The 18,372-nt window shown below is 47.9% G+C and overlaps 1 protein-coding gene and 1 non-coding gene across 2 annotated transcripts; both read right to left on the bottom strand.

The window, feature by feature from the left end:
• Nucleotides 1–705: 705 nt before the first annotated feature.
• On the bottom strand, nt 706–776 carry TRNAG-GCC (transfer RNA glycine (anticodon GCC)). Its single transcript has one exon. It is a non-coding gene; the product is annotated as a tRNA-Gly (tRNA).
• A 5,651-nt stretch (nt 777–6,427) lies between these two features.
• Nucleotides 6,428–12,392, bottom strand: LOC123187368 (heat stress transcription factor A-2b). The gene is made up of 2 exons (XM_044599219.1): nt 11,652–12,392; nt 6,428–7,692 (listed from the first exon to the last, which is right to left on the bottom strand). The coding sequence occupies exons 1-2, from the start codon at nt 11,952–11,954 to the stop codon at nt 6,754–6,756; spliced, it is 1,242 nt and encodes a 413-aa protein (XP_044455154.1). The 5' UTR covers nt 11,955–12,392; the 3' UTR covers nt 6,428–6,753.
• Nucleotides 12,393–18,372: the final 5,980 nt, after the last annotated feature.

The following is an 18,372-nucleotide window of genomic DNA, read 5'->3' as shown; positions in this document are numbered from 1 at the left end:
AAAATCACAATAATTCCGGTCGGTCAATGTGTCGAACACATCAAGCACAAGGCGGAGCCAGAGATTTGCCGGCGTACCACGGTGGCGTCCGGGCCGGTGACAACGTCCCCCGCGGCGAGGACGGGAGCGCTCTTCCGAAGCTTGCGGCGGAGAGCCTAGGAACGGCTGCGGAGCGGGCGCGGCGTGGATCTGCGAGCCGGACGGCGCGAAGGAGGAAGAAGAGAGGAGAGAGCAAATGGATCCGGTAGCTCGGGTAGGAAGGGGGGTTTGGTGCAATTTAGGGTGGGGTCGGGTTGTTGGGTCCGATATGACAGGCGTGCTCGGACGCGCCTGGGCGTTCCATATTCACCACATATTTTTGGACTGGATATGAGAGGTGCCGGTCAGCCCGAACGTTTGAAAGGCTCGTCTGGGTCAAAAAATCGTGACCGAGCGACCTACCCAAAAACTTAAGACGGGTTTGCAGGATCCGGTTGTAGATGCTCTAAAGGGGCACCCAGTCACACAAAACACAATGCCACGTCTAGTCATTCGAGATGGAAGCATGGACAACATTCCTGCACCCAAAAACAGACTATGTGCAACATTTTTTCATCGGGCGAAAACGAAACATCACTCGTCGTCAGGCAAGGCCAGAGAGAGTGAGTGACCAAGAAAAATCGTCAGGCAGGGCCAGAGAGAGAGTGACCAAGAAAAAAAAAAAGATGCACCAGCCGGGAATCGAACCCGGGTCTGTACCGTGGCAGGGTACTATTCTACCACTAGACCACTGGTGCTTGCTGACTCAGATTTATTTAGAATATATATGGTCGGTCCTCAATGAAGCAGTGCCGACTTATTTAGAAGATATATGGTCGGTCCTCAATGAAGCAGTGCCGACGAACATGTAGTGCAAGTCGTAGTTTCAGTACACTGCCTGGCCTTTAAAAGCAAACATGTAGTGCAATCGGCAGATGAAGCACGTGGTAGATGTCTGAAGGAACGATAATAACCCGCGAATGCTTGCACACCAGCTACTGACAGGACACATGCATCGTCGAGTTCTCAGAGAGAGAACAGGGCAAGTAAAGCTCAACGTCAGCAAGACAGCAACCACGAGGTCAAAAGCGCAACCAATAAAATTCAGCATCAACGTTCTGAGAAAACAAATCAATATGCAAGACTACATACGGGTAGCCTACAACTGATCAATATCTGACTTCGAGTCTTCCTCCTCGCATGCTAGCTTCAGCTTCTCTGTCAGCAGGCGCGCCGAAATGGGGAAACGATAGACAAGAATCATGGGAGGGACTGAGCATAGCTGATGGTTTCAGTTTCAAAATCGAGGAAGCCCAGCTTATCAAGAATCTGCAGGAAGCCCTGCAGATATCTGAACAGGCAGTCCTTTGTTTCACTGATTATTTGTTGAGCACAGATAACTAGGAACTTACAGCTCTAGCCGCTTCATTCACCACCAATTTCCCCTTGCGCTTTTCAATTGCCTCTGTGCAAACTTTGGGTGCATTCGTCGGAACTGTTATCCCCTGGTCCTGTTCACAACAATAATGCACAAAATAAGCATTATTTATGCCATGGCATTACACACTACTAAGGCCTCCTTTGGTTTGTAGGATTTTTGTAGGAATTCTATATGATAGGATTTGCAAAGGAAAAATTCCTTTGAAGCCCTTTGTTTGTAGGAATGGATTCTTATTCCTATGTAGGATAGGAATCAATCCTTCACGTTTTGGAGGAAAAAAAACATTATCCTAGACTCAATGAAAAAATCCTATCCTATGCACCAAATGACATCTCTTTCTCTATAGGAATTGACATGCATGTCATCTCACTTTCTATGATTTTCCTATTCCTATAAAATTCCTATCCTATGAATCAAAGAAGGCCTAAGTTTTTCTTTTGCGGGAAAAACTTCTGATCTACTCATCATCTGTTAAGGCAGTACAAAGAATACTAGAAGGGCATTCAGCTCCGTAGACCACCTAGACCTAGCAACGACTACAAGTACTCGAGCGAGCCAAAGGCGTGACGTCATCATCGCCCCTCATTCATTGGAGCCGAACAAACCTTGTTGTACTAGTTTGTCGGGAAGTCATCGTGCTAAGTCCTAATAGAACCAGTGCATAGCTACCGCCGTCGATGAAGAGAAGCGTAGATCGGAAGGATCCAACCTAAAGACACACGAGCACAGACGAACGAAGACCGGATCCAAGTGGATCCACCAAAGATAAATGCCGACCCAATCCCGCGAGATCCGTCGAAGACACACCTCCGCACGCCCCCTGATGGCACTAGACGCACTGCCATAATGGAGGTTAGGAGGGGAGAACCTTATGTCAGCTTCAAGGAGCCGCCGCCGTCTCGTCTTCCTGAGCAGTACACGAGCCCCAAACGAACACAAAAGAACAGCAAAAAACATAGTAGGAGCCCTCCCGTCGGCAAGGGCCGGGATCCACCAGGCCTCATAGCCCTAAGGCCATGGAAGGCGAAGCCAATATGTTGCAGTGCCGATGAGAGGCGCAAAATGCCTATTCGCCTCGTGCGAGAGACACGGGAAGTGGAGGCCGAGATGTACTTCTACAAACTACTCGGTTTGACTAGCGTGATGCATGTGTATTGTCAGCCCGCCAACGTTCGAACACCCCCCCCCTCCCCTCCCCTTCCCAACCCACGCTCATACAATCAGGGAACCTTGCCCCAATTCCACCTCCTTCCGTTCATAGTTATAGATAGACCCAGTATGACCTTATTGATAGAAACAAATTAGTGTAAGTAATTAAAACTAACTAGCGTAACTAGTTGCAACCACGACCACCATGGCAGTGGCACATGGAATGTTCGGCGCCAACGGGGTTGTGGTTGGCGAGGAACGCGGTGATGCACGCCCCGATGGCCCGTAAATGGGCTTCATCGGCTTGTCCCGCGGGTAGGCGATGGGCTAGCCATGCGTCGTCGGGGGCAGGAGCGTCGTCATCCACGTCACAGGGTTCTACTAACCGTCACGAAAATCCTGTATTTAAGATGGCATCCTCATAGCATAGCTTGGTTAGCTATCTTAAGAGAAATTGAAGGAGACACTATTACAATCACCCCTGTGTTAGTGCCTCTGAGATCACCTTAGTTGACCTCTAACGAAGTTCTCACTGTAAGGACTAGACTATGCCCATGTAGTGCATGCTAAATAGTTGGCCACAAAGCATATCCAATTTGATGACTAAACACGGGTGAGAAAGTTGCAAGCCTTGCCATCGACAAAGCCATCACAATGACTGGAGATCGCCATACACCGAAACACCTTGCACAGGTCCTATTCACCACTGCATGGCGAGAAGTTGCACCAAAGAACCTAGCTGACATACCGGATAATCTTGGATTAAGACCATGTGACTACCTAATGCGCTTGTCACCAAAATTGTTGCGACATAACACAAGTGGTGATGCCAAAGGACCGCTCATCACCATCAGTGTTGCAGCACAACACAAGTGGCAATGCCAAAGGACTGTTCGTCGCCATCATTATTGCAACACAAGACAAGAGGCGAAGGCAAAGGATCCTGAGCAACAAACATAGCTATGTAACTGAATATGCATGGTTGCAAAGACCAAGAAAAATCAAATGTAAATCTTCAGGGAGACATCATTACCATCACCGATGCCAATGCCTATTCCACATTAGATGACCACTAACGAAGTTCCCACCGTAATGATTGGACTACGCCCAGGCAGCGCATGATAAACTGTTGGCCACAAGCCATATCCGATTTGACGACTAAACATGCAGGAGAATGTTGCAAGCCTTGCCACTAACAAAGTCATCACAACAACTAGGGATCACCATACAACAAACCACCTTGCATAGGTCTGATTCACCACTACACGGCGAGTTGTACCGAAGAACCTAGAGGCATTGGCGGACCTAGAGGATGTGCCGGGTGTGCCGTGGCACACCCAGCATTTTGCAGATTTCTTTCACTACATGTCATCTTTTCCTGATTTTGTTGGTTTTACAGTACTAGAACTCAGTCACCTAAAGCTGTACACGTGCATGCAAACTTAGCAAACCATAGAAGCAGCTTGACTGATTTTTCTACTAGCAGCACTACGTGTGTGTCCAGCCAAGACTCCAGTATATACATGAGCCCTGTAAAAGCTAGCTAGACCAATTCCATCGATCAACTCGACGGAAACTCTAGTGGCGACTCGTAGATTGCAAACAGAAAAAAAAAGAACTCTTCGATCTACCACATTATTTGTTGAGACAATTTCGATCCACCACATCATATTTTCAACGTTGACCCACAAATTTTCTCCTGCATCCATTCACTGACAAGTGAGAACCCGTCCATGGATACGAACGTGGAAACCGGCCATCCAAACCTAATCATCCGACTCGACTGCTTGTCTGAATTTCGGACATCGCCGCTCCCCGTGCTTCCCTCCCCTCGCCCGCTTGCCTTGTCGCCTAGTCCCTTCCACTCCTTTCGCCACCAGCCGTCCGCCCCGAAACGGTTGCCATTGACCATCCGGATGCATGGATCACCCGCATCAACCACCCGCTGGTCCATGGAAATAGAACATTGCAGCCCATTTAAGAGCATCTACAGCCGGGCTTTGCAAATCCGGCCCCTCAAACGCCCACGGACGCGACCGGGTGCGTTCGTGGATAGTGACCGGTCATGTCTCAAATTAGCCACTCTACATCCGAGTCTCTCATATTTTAACCACTAGATCCATACAAAGCATGCAAAAGAAATTCTACGTACTGCCCTAGATAATCTTCGGCGTCAGAGATGTCCACGACGACGGTGCCGGGCGCCGGCTGGACGGGCGAGTAGGAGTGCTCCGGCTCATCCTCCTCCTGTTCGACCTCATCCATGTAGGTGAACATCTTCACCTCTTCCGCGGCCTCCATCTCCTGTCGGGTAGGAGGGCGCCTTGCCCGGATCTGCTCAATGAGCTCGAGCCGGTGCTCCGGCATTAGAAATTGGTGGCTCCTCACCCGGCGGCCTGGGTGCATGGCTACTAGGGGGACGGACGGAATGGAAAGTGGCGGCGGCGGCGGACATGCAGAGGAAAATGTGGATGGTAGAGTTTTGGTGTCGCCGGTCGACTTTAAATAGTCGGGCTAGGCACTACGCGGCCCGCTGGAGCGACGCCATGCAGTGACATTGATTCGACGGAGGAAACGAGCTTCGAATCGCCAAATTTCCGGGCGTTTCTGCGTGGGACCCTGCCGTCAGTCTGACATGGCGTGCGTGCTCGGACGCGCCCGGCTCCTCCATATCCGGCCCATACTTGGACTGGATATGAGGGATGCCAGTTAGTCCGGGCGTTTGAGGCCCATTTGAGCCAACCGTCTGGGTCAAAATTTCGTGACCGGTTAGTGACCGGGCGGGTCGCTCGGGCGTTTAAGGAGGGTTTGGGGCGCCCGGCTGTAGATGCTCTAAGCTCATATTCTTCTTCGTTTAAAGACATAAAAACTATTTATCCTTTGAACAAAACAATCGTCATCGTTTTGTTGTAATTGTAGGACTCTTACTTCTTGTTTTGTTGTACTTGCAGAACTCAAGATAAAGAGGATTAGTAATATTATGTCCATTTTGTTGAAAACATGAGGTCAAAATAGAAAAGGCTGCAGCTGAAGGGCAAACCGAAGTTATTCTTGTGTATCTTTCATGTACGACTATTTGTATTGTAATTCCGCAAATTCGAAATTATTTTTCTGAAACATAATATGCGAAACTTGATTGAGCTTTTTTTATTTATTGAGCTCTTTGTGTTATTCTTTTGCCATATATGATATGACACTTAGATTAGACAGATTTTTTTAAAGTGTGCACACCCTTCATTTTTTTTCTGGGTCCGCCACTACCTAGAGGACTTACCGTCGAATAATCTTATCCGCCCAACACAACACAGGTGGTGATGCCAAAGGACCACTCGCCGCCATCATTGTTGCAACACTAGTGCGATGCCAAACGACCACTCCTGACCATCATTCGTTGCAACACAACACAAGTGGCAAATAGCAAAGGATCGTGAATAGCAAACATAACTATGTAATTGAATACACATGATTGCAAAAACTATGGAAAATCAAATGTAAATCTTTGGAATACTCCAAATGGAGACACTAAAGTGATGTTATGCCTACTATGCAAGGTCATCTACAATGCTCCCTTCTTCTCAAAATAAGTGTTTCAGTACTGAGGGAGTAAACACTACTAGTTCTATCCAGGGTGTGCGGGTATTTTTAGGTCTTTGATTTGAATACCTAAATATGTGTTTTTTGTCACTGAAAATATATGATTCCAAACTTCATTTGAATATGATTCCAAACTCCATTTGAACATGATTCCAAACTCCATTTGAACATGATTCTGTTGATGTGTTTTTATGTGATATACTAACATATATTTGGCTAGTCAAATTGACGACCTAACCACAAAGATGGCCTATAAATCCAGACAGGAGTACAACTTTAGTCCACAAAAGACTGTCTTACACGGTATAGATCAGAACATGTGCATTGAACAGCTAGCAGTACAGACTGACGAGGCTATATTGCCTGAAACAACAAACAGATCTCTAAGGTCAATCGAAGGAAACACTCATAAATCACATAATCCCAGGGAAGTCTAGGGTTTAGACGACTCGAAGACCAGGACACGGTGGGGACGACACTTGCATATGCACTGCAGGGTGGATAGATGAAACACGAAGAAAGTCGCGGCAATTTGATAGAATGAAATGGAACTAGGTTGAGAGGGTTGGGCTATTTGGGATGAGATAACCCATCTTCTCAGACAGCACATCCATGCCGTCTACGTTAACCGGCTCGTCGTTCTCAACGCTGAGTCCTTTGTTCAGCAGCTCCTCCCAGAAATTATCATGGAACAGCCCCAGGGCTCTGTTCTGCTGCGCTTCACAGGTACCGAGACCATAATCCTGTGGCTCTGTTACGCCGTTAGAGTCGATACCTGAGCCGTCGAGATCAGATGGAATCCCATCAACAAGGAGTTCCACGGAACCTTCCAGGCCGTCAGCAAGGAGTGCCACTGAACCTTCCAGGCCAGGTGGGATCTCGTCAGCAAGGAGTTCCACTGAGCCTTCCAGATCGGGTGGGATCCCGTCAGCAAGGAGTTCCACCGGCACCGACCCCTCGGCAAGAAGTTCCACTGACCCATGAGAATCAAACACAACAGGCAACTCTTGCTCCAGGCTGCTGCTACTAGCACCCACGGCATAAGCTTCAGGTCCACCGTCAATGCGGCGCCTCCTTTTCTTCGAGATAGCGTCATGGAGCTCCTTCCTCATCCCATTCTTGGCAATCAGTTGCTTCAAGAATTCAGGGTTCCGCAAGATACGTGCCATGAATGAAGTCATCTGCTGCTGCTTCTGCTCGGTACCACGTAGCCTATCCTCCATGGCTTTCAGACGCGCCTTCGTGTTCTGCTGTTCCTGCCTTAGCTTCACCACTTCTGCCATCAACAGTTGCTTGTCCCTTTTCAGCCGGTCAATCTCTGCATCATATCCGAAGTGCCCCACCTCAAGGTAAGATCCAAGGGACTGCTGATTTGAGGCAGTATGAGCGGGAGGTTTACGACGCCTGATGTTCTTCAGAAGGTGCCTCTGTCCCCGTAGGAAACCCTCATTGGCGAACTCCCATCTGTCAGGATCCACCTTTCTGAAGCCCTGAGAAGCCAATAAACAACATACCAGGGAAAATTTACTTCCAGGAGACTTATAATGCAAGCTTGGATAAAGATGTATCAAGATGTTAATTCTTTCTCGACATGAAACAAACAAGACATCATAGTTACATGTGCACGTCGGAGCTAAGTGCACCAGGCTGCCCTTTACTTCTTTCCAGATCATAAACCGCAACAGTACCAAGAGATGGAACTGCAACAGAGTATCTTCTGGTTACCTCTTTAGAACATGTTTAACTTCATTTTTGCATTATTTCAGTTGTATCTTCACTACATTGTTTCAAAACTCATCTTTAATCTTCATCCTTTTTTCCTTTTAAGAGAAAAAATGAAAATATAGTCAAAAATAAAAGAACTGTCGACTCGTATAGAAGAATAAAAGATGTACAGAGAAGATATTGAAGTCATTTTAGAACACAACATTTATTCGGTGGCAAAAGTTCAAAAAATGAGAGGAGGAATGCACATGAACGACTAAACAGGGAGATCAGGTAACAGCAGTACTGCACAGGAGATATAGAGGACGTATGGAGGTTTCGTTAGAGGCAATGAAGGAAAAATGAGGTGGTGCGGTGCAAACTTTTGGCCCTATCCTGGTTGAAACTGCTTATTGTTGCAAAATTCGTCCAATGTGCAACTAGCTTCACTTTACCTGATGGTAAGTGAATTTACTCATAACACTAGCAGGGTACAGAAAAATGAAATGCGAACACACAGAATTAACATTTTGCTCACCAGAATGTTGCTTTCCCTTTTATGGTAACATGAGCAAAAAAGTACCTTGGGAAAGTAATTCACCAGAAACTGTTAAAAACTTAAAATGCAGCTTTTACTTATATACGAACGAAGGTTCATTTAACTAGAGTTTGTCAATATGCTGCTTTATTAACTTAAGGTTTTCTGCTTGGGATTCCCTATGCTTTTCTGCACAATAATATGTATTCGTATTCACTTTTGGGAATTAGCTCTGCTTGTTCTAATGTAATACCAAGATGTTCTTAGGTCTAATCAAAAAGAACGAGAACTGTTATGCACAATATTCATGAGAGTATTTTTTTTAGAAACACAGTACAAAAGCAGACACTCACATACACACGTACACTCACCCCTATGAACACACACTCACACACCCTGCCCCCATGAGCACCTCCGAGATACTGAGTCGGCAAATCTTGAGATTGACTACGTTACATAGGTGGCTCGTAATAAATCGCCAGGAAGCATGGAATAAATCTAAGAAAATGTGAGCACTCATGCCAAGTATAGGACTTGAATCCGGGTGGGCTGGTTCCACCACAAGGAACCTAACCATCTGAGCTACACTCACTAGTTAATACTCCCTCCGTAAAGAATATAAGAGCGTTTAGATCACTCTTTAGTGATCTAAACGCTCTTATATTCTTTACAGAGGGAGTACTCCATATCACAAATAAGTGAAGCTTAGACATTGACACGATCTTCAATATTTTAACTTCAACCAGTAACTTACAATGCAGTATATGTACAGAACTTCTAAAAATATCATATTCTAGAAATACTTTTCGAGACAAATGTATACATATGAATTTCTATTTTCATAAAAATGATATTTTTAGTTGAAGTTCTATTACTTTAACTTAGGGTATGTCTAAAACGTCACTTATTTATGGCATGGAGGGAGCAACATACAACAATCTGGAACGCTTACTACAATGACAACATTCCCCATGCAGCAGGGCCTTGTGGATCTTTCTGGTGGCGAGAGCTCATCCAACTAATGCCATTTTACCGAGGGATCTCCTCTGTCTCTGTTGGAAGTGGAGAGACGACATTATTCTGGGAGGACTTGTGTGGCCAAATCTTCACAGAAAAATACCCAAGGGCCTTCTCCTTCACCACTAATGAAGACATTTCTGTCCGCGAATTTCTTCTGACCAGCTCTTTGAACGATGTCTTCTGCTTACCATTGTCTGCCCAAGCTCATCAGGAAGTGGCCCAGCTCCAGGCCGTCGCGGCGGATAGCTACATCAACACCGCGACTGGTGATGCATGGTCCTATAGCTGGGGCAACAAGTACACATCCGCCAAGTTTTATCAGTTCTGCTTCAGAGAGGTGGTGGTGCATGATTCTTACAAGTGGATCTGGAAATTGAGCTGTAGGATGAAACTGAAGATGGTTACATGGTTATTACTCTCGGATCGGCACAACACCAGGAACATGCTTCGCCGTAGATACTTTGTGGTGGGTGATGGGGGGGAGCGCTCCGACGACTGCATCTTGTGCCGCAACCGGGAGGAAGAAACACTCGAACACCTGTTCTTCATATGCCCCTTCGCAGCTCAGTGTTGGAACACTCTGCAACTTTCCTGGGGCGCGGGAAATAACCCGTTTGAATGGCTCACCAGCGCTAAAGCGAACTGGGCCAGGCCCATGTTCATGGAGCTTTTTGTGGTTCCGGCTTGGTCAATTTGGAAGGAAAGAAATGGCCTCATATTCAAAATAATACCGTTCTCCATGGATCTTGGCTCAGGAAGTTCAAGGAAGACTTCGAGGGGGTTCATAATCAACCTTGTCAGGGGCCTGCCCTAGTCGCTAGTTGCTTTTCTCAAAAAGACTCTTGCTAATCAGAATTGATTTTTCATCTCCTCTTATAGTGAGACACTAGGCAGTTTGTGGTGATAGCTATGTAAATAATACATTGTAACTTTGTACCCCTGATCCTTGATTAATAATAACAAAAAAGACTGTAGGAAACTCTCCTACAGTCATTCACAAAAGGGCAACCTGGTGCATGTAGCTCCCGCTTGCGCAGGGTCCAGGGAAGGGTCCGACCACTTTGGGTCTATAGTACGCAGCCTTTCCCTACATTTCTGTAAGAGGCTGTTTCCAGGACTTGAACCCATGACCTCATGGTCACAAGGCAGCAGCTTTACCACTGCGCCAAGGCTCCCCTTCTCCTACAGTCATTCACAGCTCAAAAAAAAACATAAAACAATCTTCAACCTCCAGTTAATTTTATTTTTAAACACTTCACCGAATTGGCAAAAAGGGAGGGAGGGTGCAAACGTAACCACTGCATGGTGAAAGCAGGTAATAGCACAGTACAACAGCCATATGAATTATGAAGATAAGCATTTGATAAGTGACATATGACCTAAGATGGCACCATGCACATGCTCCCAAAGAAGTCCAAACAATGTGGCACACCATGAACATATTCCAACTGCTGTTAATTCAGGAAGAGGGAGCTCTAATATGAAGGCATGAACTACACAATTGTACAACAAATGCAAGAAAATGTTGCGGCTGATTATCTTACGAAAAAATATGACACTAGCAGGGTAAGGATAAGTGCACATGGAACAGACAGAATAAACTTTCCTCGACAACTTATTTTCTCTTAATGATGACATACGGTTTATCCATCACATCCAGCCCAACAGGTAAAGTTTCGTGAATGCGCTAGCTTCTTGTTAACTGAAGTTTATTAGCTAGGGATTCCCATGCACTTCTCTACATAAATATTGTGTATTTGGATATATATATATATATATATATATATATATATATATATATATATATATATACCACTCCGACGCATTTCTGGGATATATATATATATATACCACTCCGACGCATTTCTGGGATTTAGCTCTGCTTGTTTAGTGTGATACCACCAATTTTCTGAAGTACAAAATGTCCTAATCATAAAGAACAAGAGATGACATCTCCAGCCGAATAGTTAATAATATTCTGCAGTTGTAATTGCCTTTTTTCTGTACTTCCCTTCACCAAATTGGCAACACAATCTCAATGGCTACATTGGACCAATTTTAGGTAACAGTCTCACAGTCACAGCACTGCATTTGGGATGAAAAAAGAAACTACATTCACAGGCATCACAAATCAGCTGCATTGCAAATCTGCAGGAGGAATCAAGGGAATCAGGCCAGCAAGCTTACATAGGTGTTGAGCTGCCTGACGAAGCTGGAGAAGTTGCTGTGCTTGAAGTGCCTGGGCAGCAGCACCGTGGCGAAGGCGTGCGGATCCCACACCACGAAGCTGTTGTTGCCGGCGCTCCACGACATGATGCTGTCGGTGTTGGGGTCATCGACCATGTCGTACGTCTTCGTCAGGAACGGCGGCGGCCCGGCGTCGTGCAGCCCCTCCATCGGCCTTGGCGCCGCCCCGACCGCCGGCGAATCGCCTCTCCCGTGGGCGCCCTCCTCCTCCTCCTCCTTGACCAGACCCGGCACCGGGTCCATACCCCCAAACCCCAAGAACCCTCCCACGCAAGGAACCACACCGCTCAGCAAGAAGCTGCCTTGCCACGCAGGGAACGCGCCGGAAGCCCGGGCCCGGCGAGAAGGTGGGTGGGACGGGCAGGGGGAGGGGAGGGGAGGGGACAAGATAAGGCCGGGGAAATCGCGCTACGGACACGTCAAAATCGTATCACTCCCACCCGCCGGAAGCGCACGCGAAAGCGGCTGAAAGATTGCTGGGGACCAGATGGAGACGGAGGCGCGTCGCGAGCTTTAGGCGGCAAGGCAAGCGGAGCTGCGGGCGGGGAAGTTTGCGGCGGAGCTGCCGCCGGGATGGGATCGATCTCTCCTCTCGGCGGCTGGAGTGGCGGCGAGGGGAGGAGCGGTGGGGAGCGGAGCGGAGAGGAGAGGAGAGAGATTGCTATTTTGGGAATGGAGCAGGGGTTTGGAGGAGGATGAAGGGTGCGGGTCGGGCACGTGTCGGGGCCTGGGCTCGACGCGGGCCTCGCATGGGCCGGAGCGACAACTGTCGGTGTGTCTGGCTGTGCAGCTGTGCCCGGCTCACGATAAGCGGCACAGCGGTGGGATGCGGTTAGGTTATTTTGTTTTTTAATGGCAAGTGTACGCGCCGGTTGGCCGCGCCAAATTTGAGCCGGTTGCCACGCCAGCCGTTTGATTCGTCTGTTCGGATTGGATCTTATCGTGCGCAGGTCCTCCTTTCTTGCGAGTACGAGCTGCGCTTATATAACACACATGCACCCTTTTCATGGCGCCCCCCTCTCTTTCCCAGCCCTCGTGAGATACCTCTGCCCCTGTCATCACAGCTTCGCACGCCATGCGCAGCATCGGCCGCTCACATGAAACGGTTGAAGCTCTTTTCAATGTCAGCTGAAGCTTTTGCCACCGACGGTTGCAACTTTTCGTCGTTGTCCATGACTTCAAGTCTATGGTTGAAACTTTTTTCTTTGTTGTTTGAAACTTTTCTCGTCGCCAATTGCAGCTTTTGTTGTTCATGGTTGTAGAATTTGTCGCCGGTTGCAGCCTTTTCCTCTCATGGTTTGTAACATCTGTTCGCCATCGGGCCGTCATGGGTTTGCACCTTCTTGTCAATACGCCGGCTGCAACACACGACGCAGTTCTAGCAAAAATTCACCATTGTTGCACCCCCGACGTCGGTCAATTTCAGGAAATTTTCATGATGATTGTAGCCCCGATGTCGTCCAGTTCCAGCGCATGGTCACCACGTCTCCAAACTTTGGCTTGCCGATCGCAGCTCCGGACGTCGCTGGTCGCCCTGCCTGGGTTGCCGGTCGCATCATCCAGTTCTCGCCCCGTCACGCACGGCCATGGGGGCCTCCCACAATCGTCATCTTATAAATGGCATGTTGAAGCACGCAATGAGCCCGAAAAAACAGTGGCTAGCTGCGGGGCACACGGCAGCTGAAAGTGCAATCTTGCCCTTAAATATATTTTGATGTTGATGACAAACTACATACAAGGGGCTAATTATGTTTGTTGAGTATATACACAGGATATTAGTTTTCTTGGCATCATTAAGTGGAATCATGGACACATCAAACAAGATATGGTTCAAGCAAATGACCAACAAGAAAAGAAGCGTTTGTGTCTTTTATACATTTGTTGAGTAATAGGGATCCCATACTATTAAGAGGGATTTAAGTGGTATGTTCAAGTTTTACTCAAGTCTCATCATTAGGTCACTATCTATTAACACACACACACACACACATTGTTTCACAAGTGTTTCAAAAAGACCAAATCTTCCAAGGAAAATCACTTAGCCAAAACCTACAACTTCTGTGCTCCACATGTTGGTTCCTAGCCAGATCATCCGGACCTAGTCCCGGATCATCTGGGTGTGCACAGATTGTCCGGTCCCGGTTCATCCGACTAGTGGACCAGAACCATACATGTAGCTTTTCACTGAAGTGGATCATCCGGACTATCCCGGATCATCCGGCTAGGCACTCATATGGCAACAATAGCCCTCGGGCTAGAGCCGGATCGTCCGGACTTGGCCACTGATCATCCGGCCATCTCACAACATTTTTCCCCGCAAACGTTATCCGGTGTTCCTCTTGGACATCCAGACTCCTTTCTGCTGTGTTTGTTTTTCGAGCTATCTAGATCATCCGGGATGGCATCCAGATCATCCGAGAAGGTCAACACTTGCTTCAAACGGCTCTAATCTATTGGAGGTATAAATACCTCTACCCCTTGGGGTACGATTGACCACTACACTCAAACACTCCCGAAGAACACAAGTGCTCCCTCTCTCTCACTCTTCCACAAAATCCTAGATCCCGAGTCAAACTTTGTGAGTTTGAGAGAGTTGTTCCACTCAAAAGAAAGAACAACTCTCTTCCCTCTTGTGACTGAAGCAAATCATGATTTGAGCAAGTGTTGATCTTTTCCCCTTGGATCTTGTTACTCTTGGAGGTTGGAGACTCCTAGGCGGTGGGAGTCCTTCAGTGAGGAATCAACCATTGTGATTACCCCTGGAAAGTTTGTGAGGGTTTGGAGACCACCCCAAGGTCTACCACTAGTGGTTGGGAATCGCCTTCGTGGTGATATCTCAAACAGAGAACAGGGTGAGCCTTCGTGGCATTGATGTGCCTTCGTGATAACATCCACCCCTCTAAACGGTGACGTAGGTTCCCTCCAAGGAAGTGAATATCGACATACATCCTCGTCTCTTGGAGTTGCGGTTATTCCTAACTCTAGCTTCCTGCGTGTGGTTATTTGTCTCTTAGTCTTTACTTGTATTATATTGTGCTTGCTGATACGTCTCCAACGTATCTATAATTTTTGATTACTCCATGCTATATTATCTACTGTTTTGGACATTATTGGGCTTTATTATCCACTTCTATATTATTTTGGGGACTGTCGGTGTCAAAACCGGCGGATCTCGGGTAGGGGGTCCCGAACTGTGCGTCTAAGGCGGATGGTAACAGAAGGCAGGGAACACGATGTTTTACCTAGGTTCGGGCCCTCTTGATGGAGGTAAAAACCCTACGTCCTGCTTGATTAATATTGATGATATGGGTAGTACAAGAGTAGATCTACCACGATATCAGAGAGGCTAAACCCTAGAAGCTAGCCTATGGTATGATTGTATATTATTGTGTCCTACGGACTAAAACCCTCTAGTTTATATAGACACCGGAGAGGGTTAGGGTTACACAAGGTCGGTTACAAAGGAGGAGATATCCATATTCGTACTGCCTAGCTTGCCTTCCACGCCAAGTAGAGTCCCATCCGGACACGAGACGAAGTCTTCAATCTTGTATCTTCATAGTCCAACAGTCCGGCCAAAGAATATAGTCCGGCTGTCCGGAGACCCCTCCTAATCTAGGACTCCCTCGGTAGCCCCTGAACCAGGCTTCAATGACGATGAGTCCTGCGCGTAGTGTTGTCTTCGGCATTGCAAGGCGGGTTCCTCCTCCGAACATATCACAGAAGAGTTTGAATACCAGGATAGTGTCCGACCCTGCAAAATAAATTCCACATACCACCGTAGAGAGAATAGTATTTCCACAAATCTTAATCTGCTGACATGTTTTGGCAACATGACATCATGCCATGGTTCGATGATTATTCGAACCGTTTTTCTTTAACTAGCTCCACACATAACGCGAGGCGGTTTCTTGACACGTCTTGTCAAAGCAGAGATCGTGTTCCCCTAATTACGGGATTCTCATCAATACGGTTGTGGGTAACCCAACCGTGTCTAGGACTCCTAGATTATAGGCAAGTCCCAAGCGGCTACGGAGAGGATGCTTGATATTCACCCTCTTTATAAAGGGACAAGGCTTTTACTTTTTCCCTCCCGTGCTCAATCGAATCCTTCCCCCGCCTCGAGTTCTAACACCCAAAACCCAAGTCAGGTGCTTCGAACCTTCAATCATGTCCGGATCTAGCCTTCAAGGCCAGTGGATGCCCTCCTCCGTTACGGAAGAGGACATCAAGAAGTTAAGGGAGGCCAGATACCTGACCGCCGAGGTTTCGCATCGACTGCCTGCCCGAGGGCAGGTCGTCCCTACTCCCGAACCCAACGAGAACCTTGTGTTCATCTCCCACTTCCTCCGAGGCCTAGGCCTCACCCTGGATCCCTTTGTTAGGGGTTTGATGTTCTATTACGGGCTAGATTTCCATGATCTAGCCCTGGACTCCTTTCTCCACATCTCGACATTCATTGTCGTGTGTGAGGCCTTCCTCCGCATTACCCCTCACTTCGGCCTGTGGCTCAAGACCTTTGACGTGAAGCCGAAGATGGTCGAAGGGCAGTATGCAACATGCGGAGGCGCATTAATAAGCAAGATAGCAGGAGCTCCGTGGCCAAAAGATTCCTTTCCAAAGGTGTCCGGATTATGACAACAGGAGTGGTTTTACATCACAGCTCCCAGAAGTGCCAAGTGGGTGGCTGCCCCTGCTTTCCGCTCGGGCCCTCCACCACAACTGATGTCATGGATTAGCAGAGGACTGGGCTGGGGTCCAGCCAAGGACGTGCCTATACTGCAGAGCCGCATTCAAGATCTCTTCGAAGAAGATTTCAGTCTGGTTACGGTGGCGCAAGTCATGCTGGTTCGTCGAGTCCAGCCCTGCAAACGCCCGCCCCTCCGCATGTGGGAGTTCAACCCAGAAGGGCCGCGCACTATTCAGAATTTCCTCGGCCTGACGCACGAGGAGATGTACAAATCATTCTTCGGACCCCAAATAGAGTGTCTGGATACTACCGAGGACGTGGGCCTGAGCAGCAACCGTACCGCCGACCAAGTAAGTAATCCTTTAGCCGAACACGTCGTCTTTCATTTACCATGACGTCATTCTGAGAAATCGCTCTTTGACCAGGACTAGCTAACAAGGGCGAAGATGATTCGGTGTTCGGCCCCCCTTCCTGAGGGTTTGGAGAATCCGGTACTGGAAAAGATGCTCGAGCTAGCACCTTGCCCGGAGCCCTCAAAGGAAGATAAAGGGGGGAATAATGAGGTCGAAAGCAGCCCCCCATCGCTACCAATTCCAACTGAGGGAATGAGCACCTCCGTGAAGATCAGACAGATCGTGAAGTGGAAGGAAGAGGACTGCCTCTGAAGATCCGAAAACCGAGGCTTCCAAATGGGAGAAGAAGTCTCCACTAGAGGGTCCTGCCTTGGAGGGTGCTTTTGCCGCGCAAAGTCCATGCTAGGATCAGCCCTCCAACGAGCTGTAAGTAATCAAAAAGTACTTTAATAGTGGAGATATACTACCTTACCTTTGAGAAAAATAACCGAAGCGTTTATCTTGCAGTTCGGATCTTAGCCCTTCTCAACAGAGCTCGTCTTCGGGGGATCTTCTTCCGGAGATGATGGAGAGTGAAACGCCTCCCCTGGACTCCCCCGCTCAAGAAACGAGCGACCTTGAAGTGTCGTCGCTGAGGGCCTCTCCGGATCTGGTGAGGCCAGAAGATAATCCTATAGTCACCCGAAGTCCCCAGCATCCGGCTCTTGAAGAGAGCAAACAAAAGAGTCCGACACCATCTGGTATGCGGTCGGACGTACTGAGGGAGCTGTTGGAGCGAGCGGCCATCTCAGAAGAACACCGTATGTTGATGGGTACAATGATGGAAAGAATTTCGTCCACCGAAAGCGGATTGCATGGAGCCTTTATGAGTCTACTGACGGGCTTTGAGGTACGTGAAATGATATACTTTTTGATAGTACCGCACATTTTTAGGTGTGCCCTATGTAGATAGTAGCCCTTGAGACTCTGGTCGTCGTCGAGAACGGCGGCGAACAGAGGATCGTAGTCCTAGGTAATAATCATACCGCTTTATGTGCAGGTGATGGGAGCTCCGGTGGCTGGCCGGACTAATGAGTTTGCCGAACTAAAGCGGCAACTGGATGCGGCAGATGCCGACATCGAGCTTGTTAACAAGTGGCTTGACGAGGCACAGGGTAAGTAATGTTTTTCCGGTCAATGTCACATAGTAAGAGCAGCATGATGCCAGTATCTTTAATATGTTGTGACTACATATGGAGCTACCGCCGTGGAGACCCTTCGATCAGAACTTGGCCGAGCCAACGAACAAACAAGGATTAGTAATGCGGCCGCTTTAAAGGCGGCCGAAGAGTTAAGAGCCGAGAAGGCCGCGCACTGCGAGAGCAAAGAAAAGATGGCCAAGATGGTTGTAAAGTTAAAAGACACTGCCAACCGTTGCCAGTTCCTTGAAGAAGAAAACCAAGCGAAGGCGACGGACCTTGAAAAGGCCACGATGGCGGCCAAAGACACCCGTTCTGCCATGAGGGCAAAGAAGGAAGAGCTGCGCGAAGCTGGTGATATTGTGGCTGGGAAGCCCTTTTTGCTGCGGAGGAAGTTCGGAGATCCGCGATATGCCCCTCTGGATCGGCTGTGGAGTTCG

Source organism: Triticum aestivum, chromosome 2A (assembly GCF_018294505.1).
Source record: "Triticum aestivum cultivar Chinese Spring chromosome 2A, IWGSC CS RefSeq v2.1, whole genome shotgun sequence".
Lineage (NCBI taxonomy): Eukaryota > Viridiplantae > Streptophyta > Magnoliopsida > Poales > Poaceae > Triticum > Triticum aestivum.
This window is presented reverse-complemented; position numbering and strand designations above follow the sequence as displayed.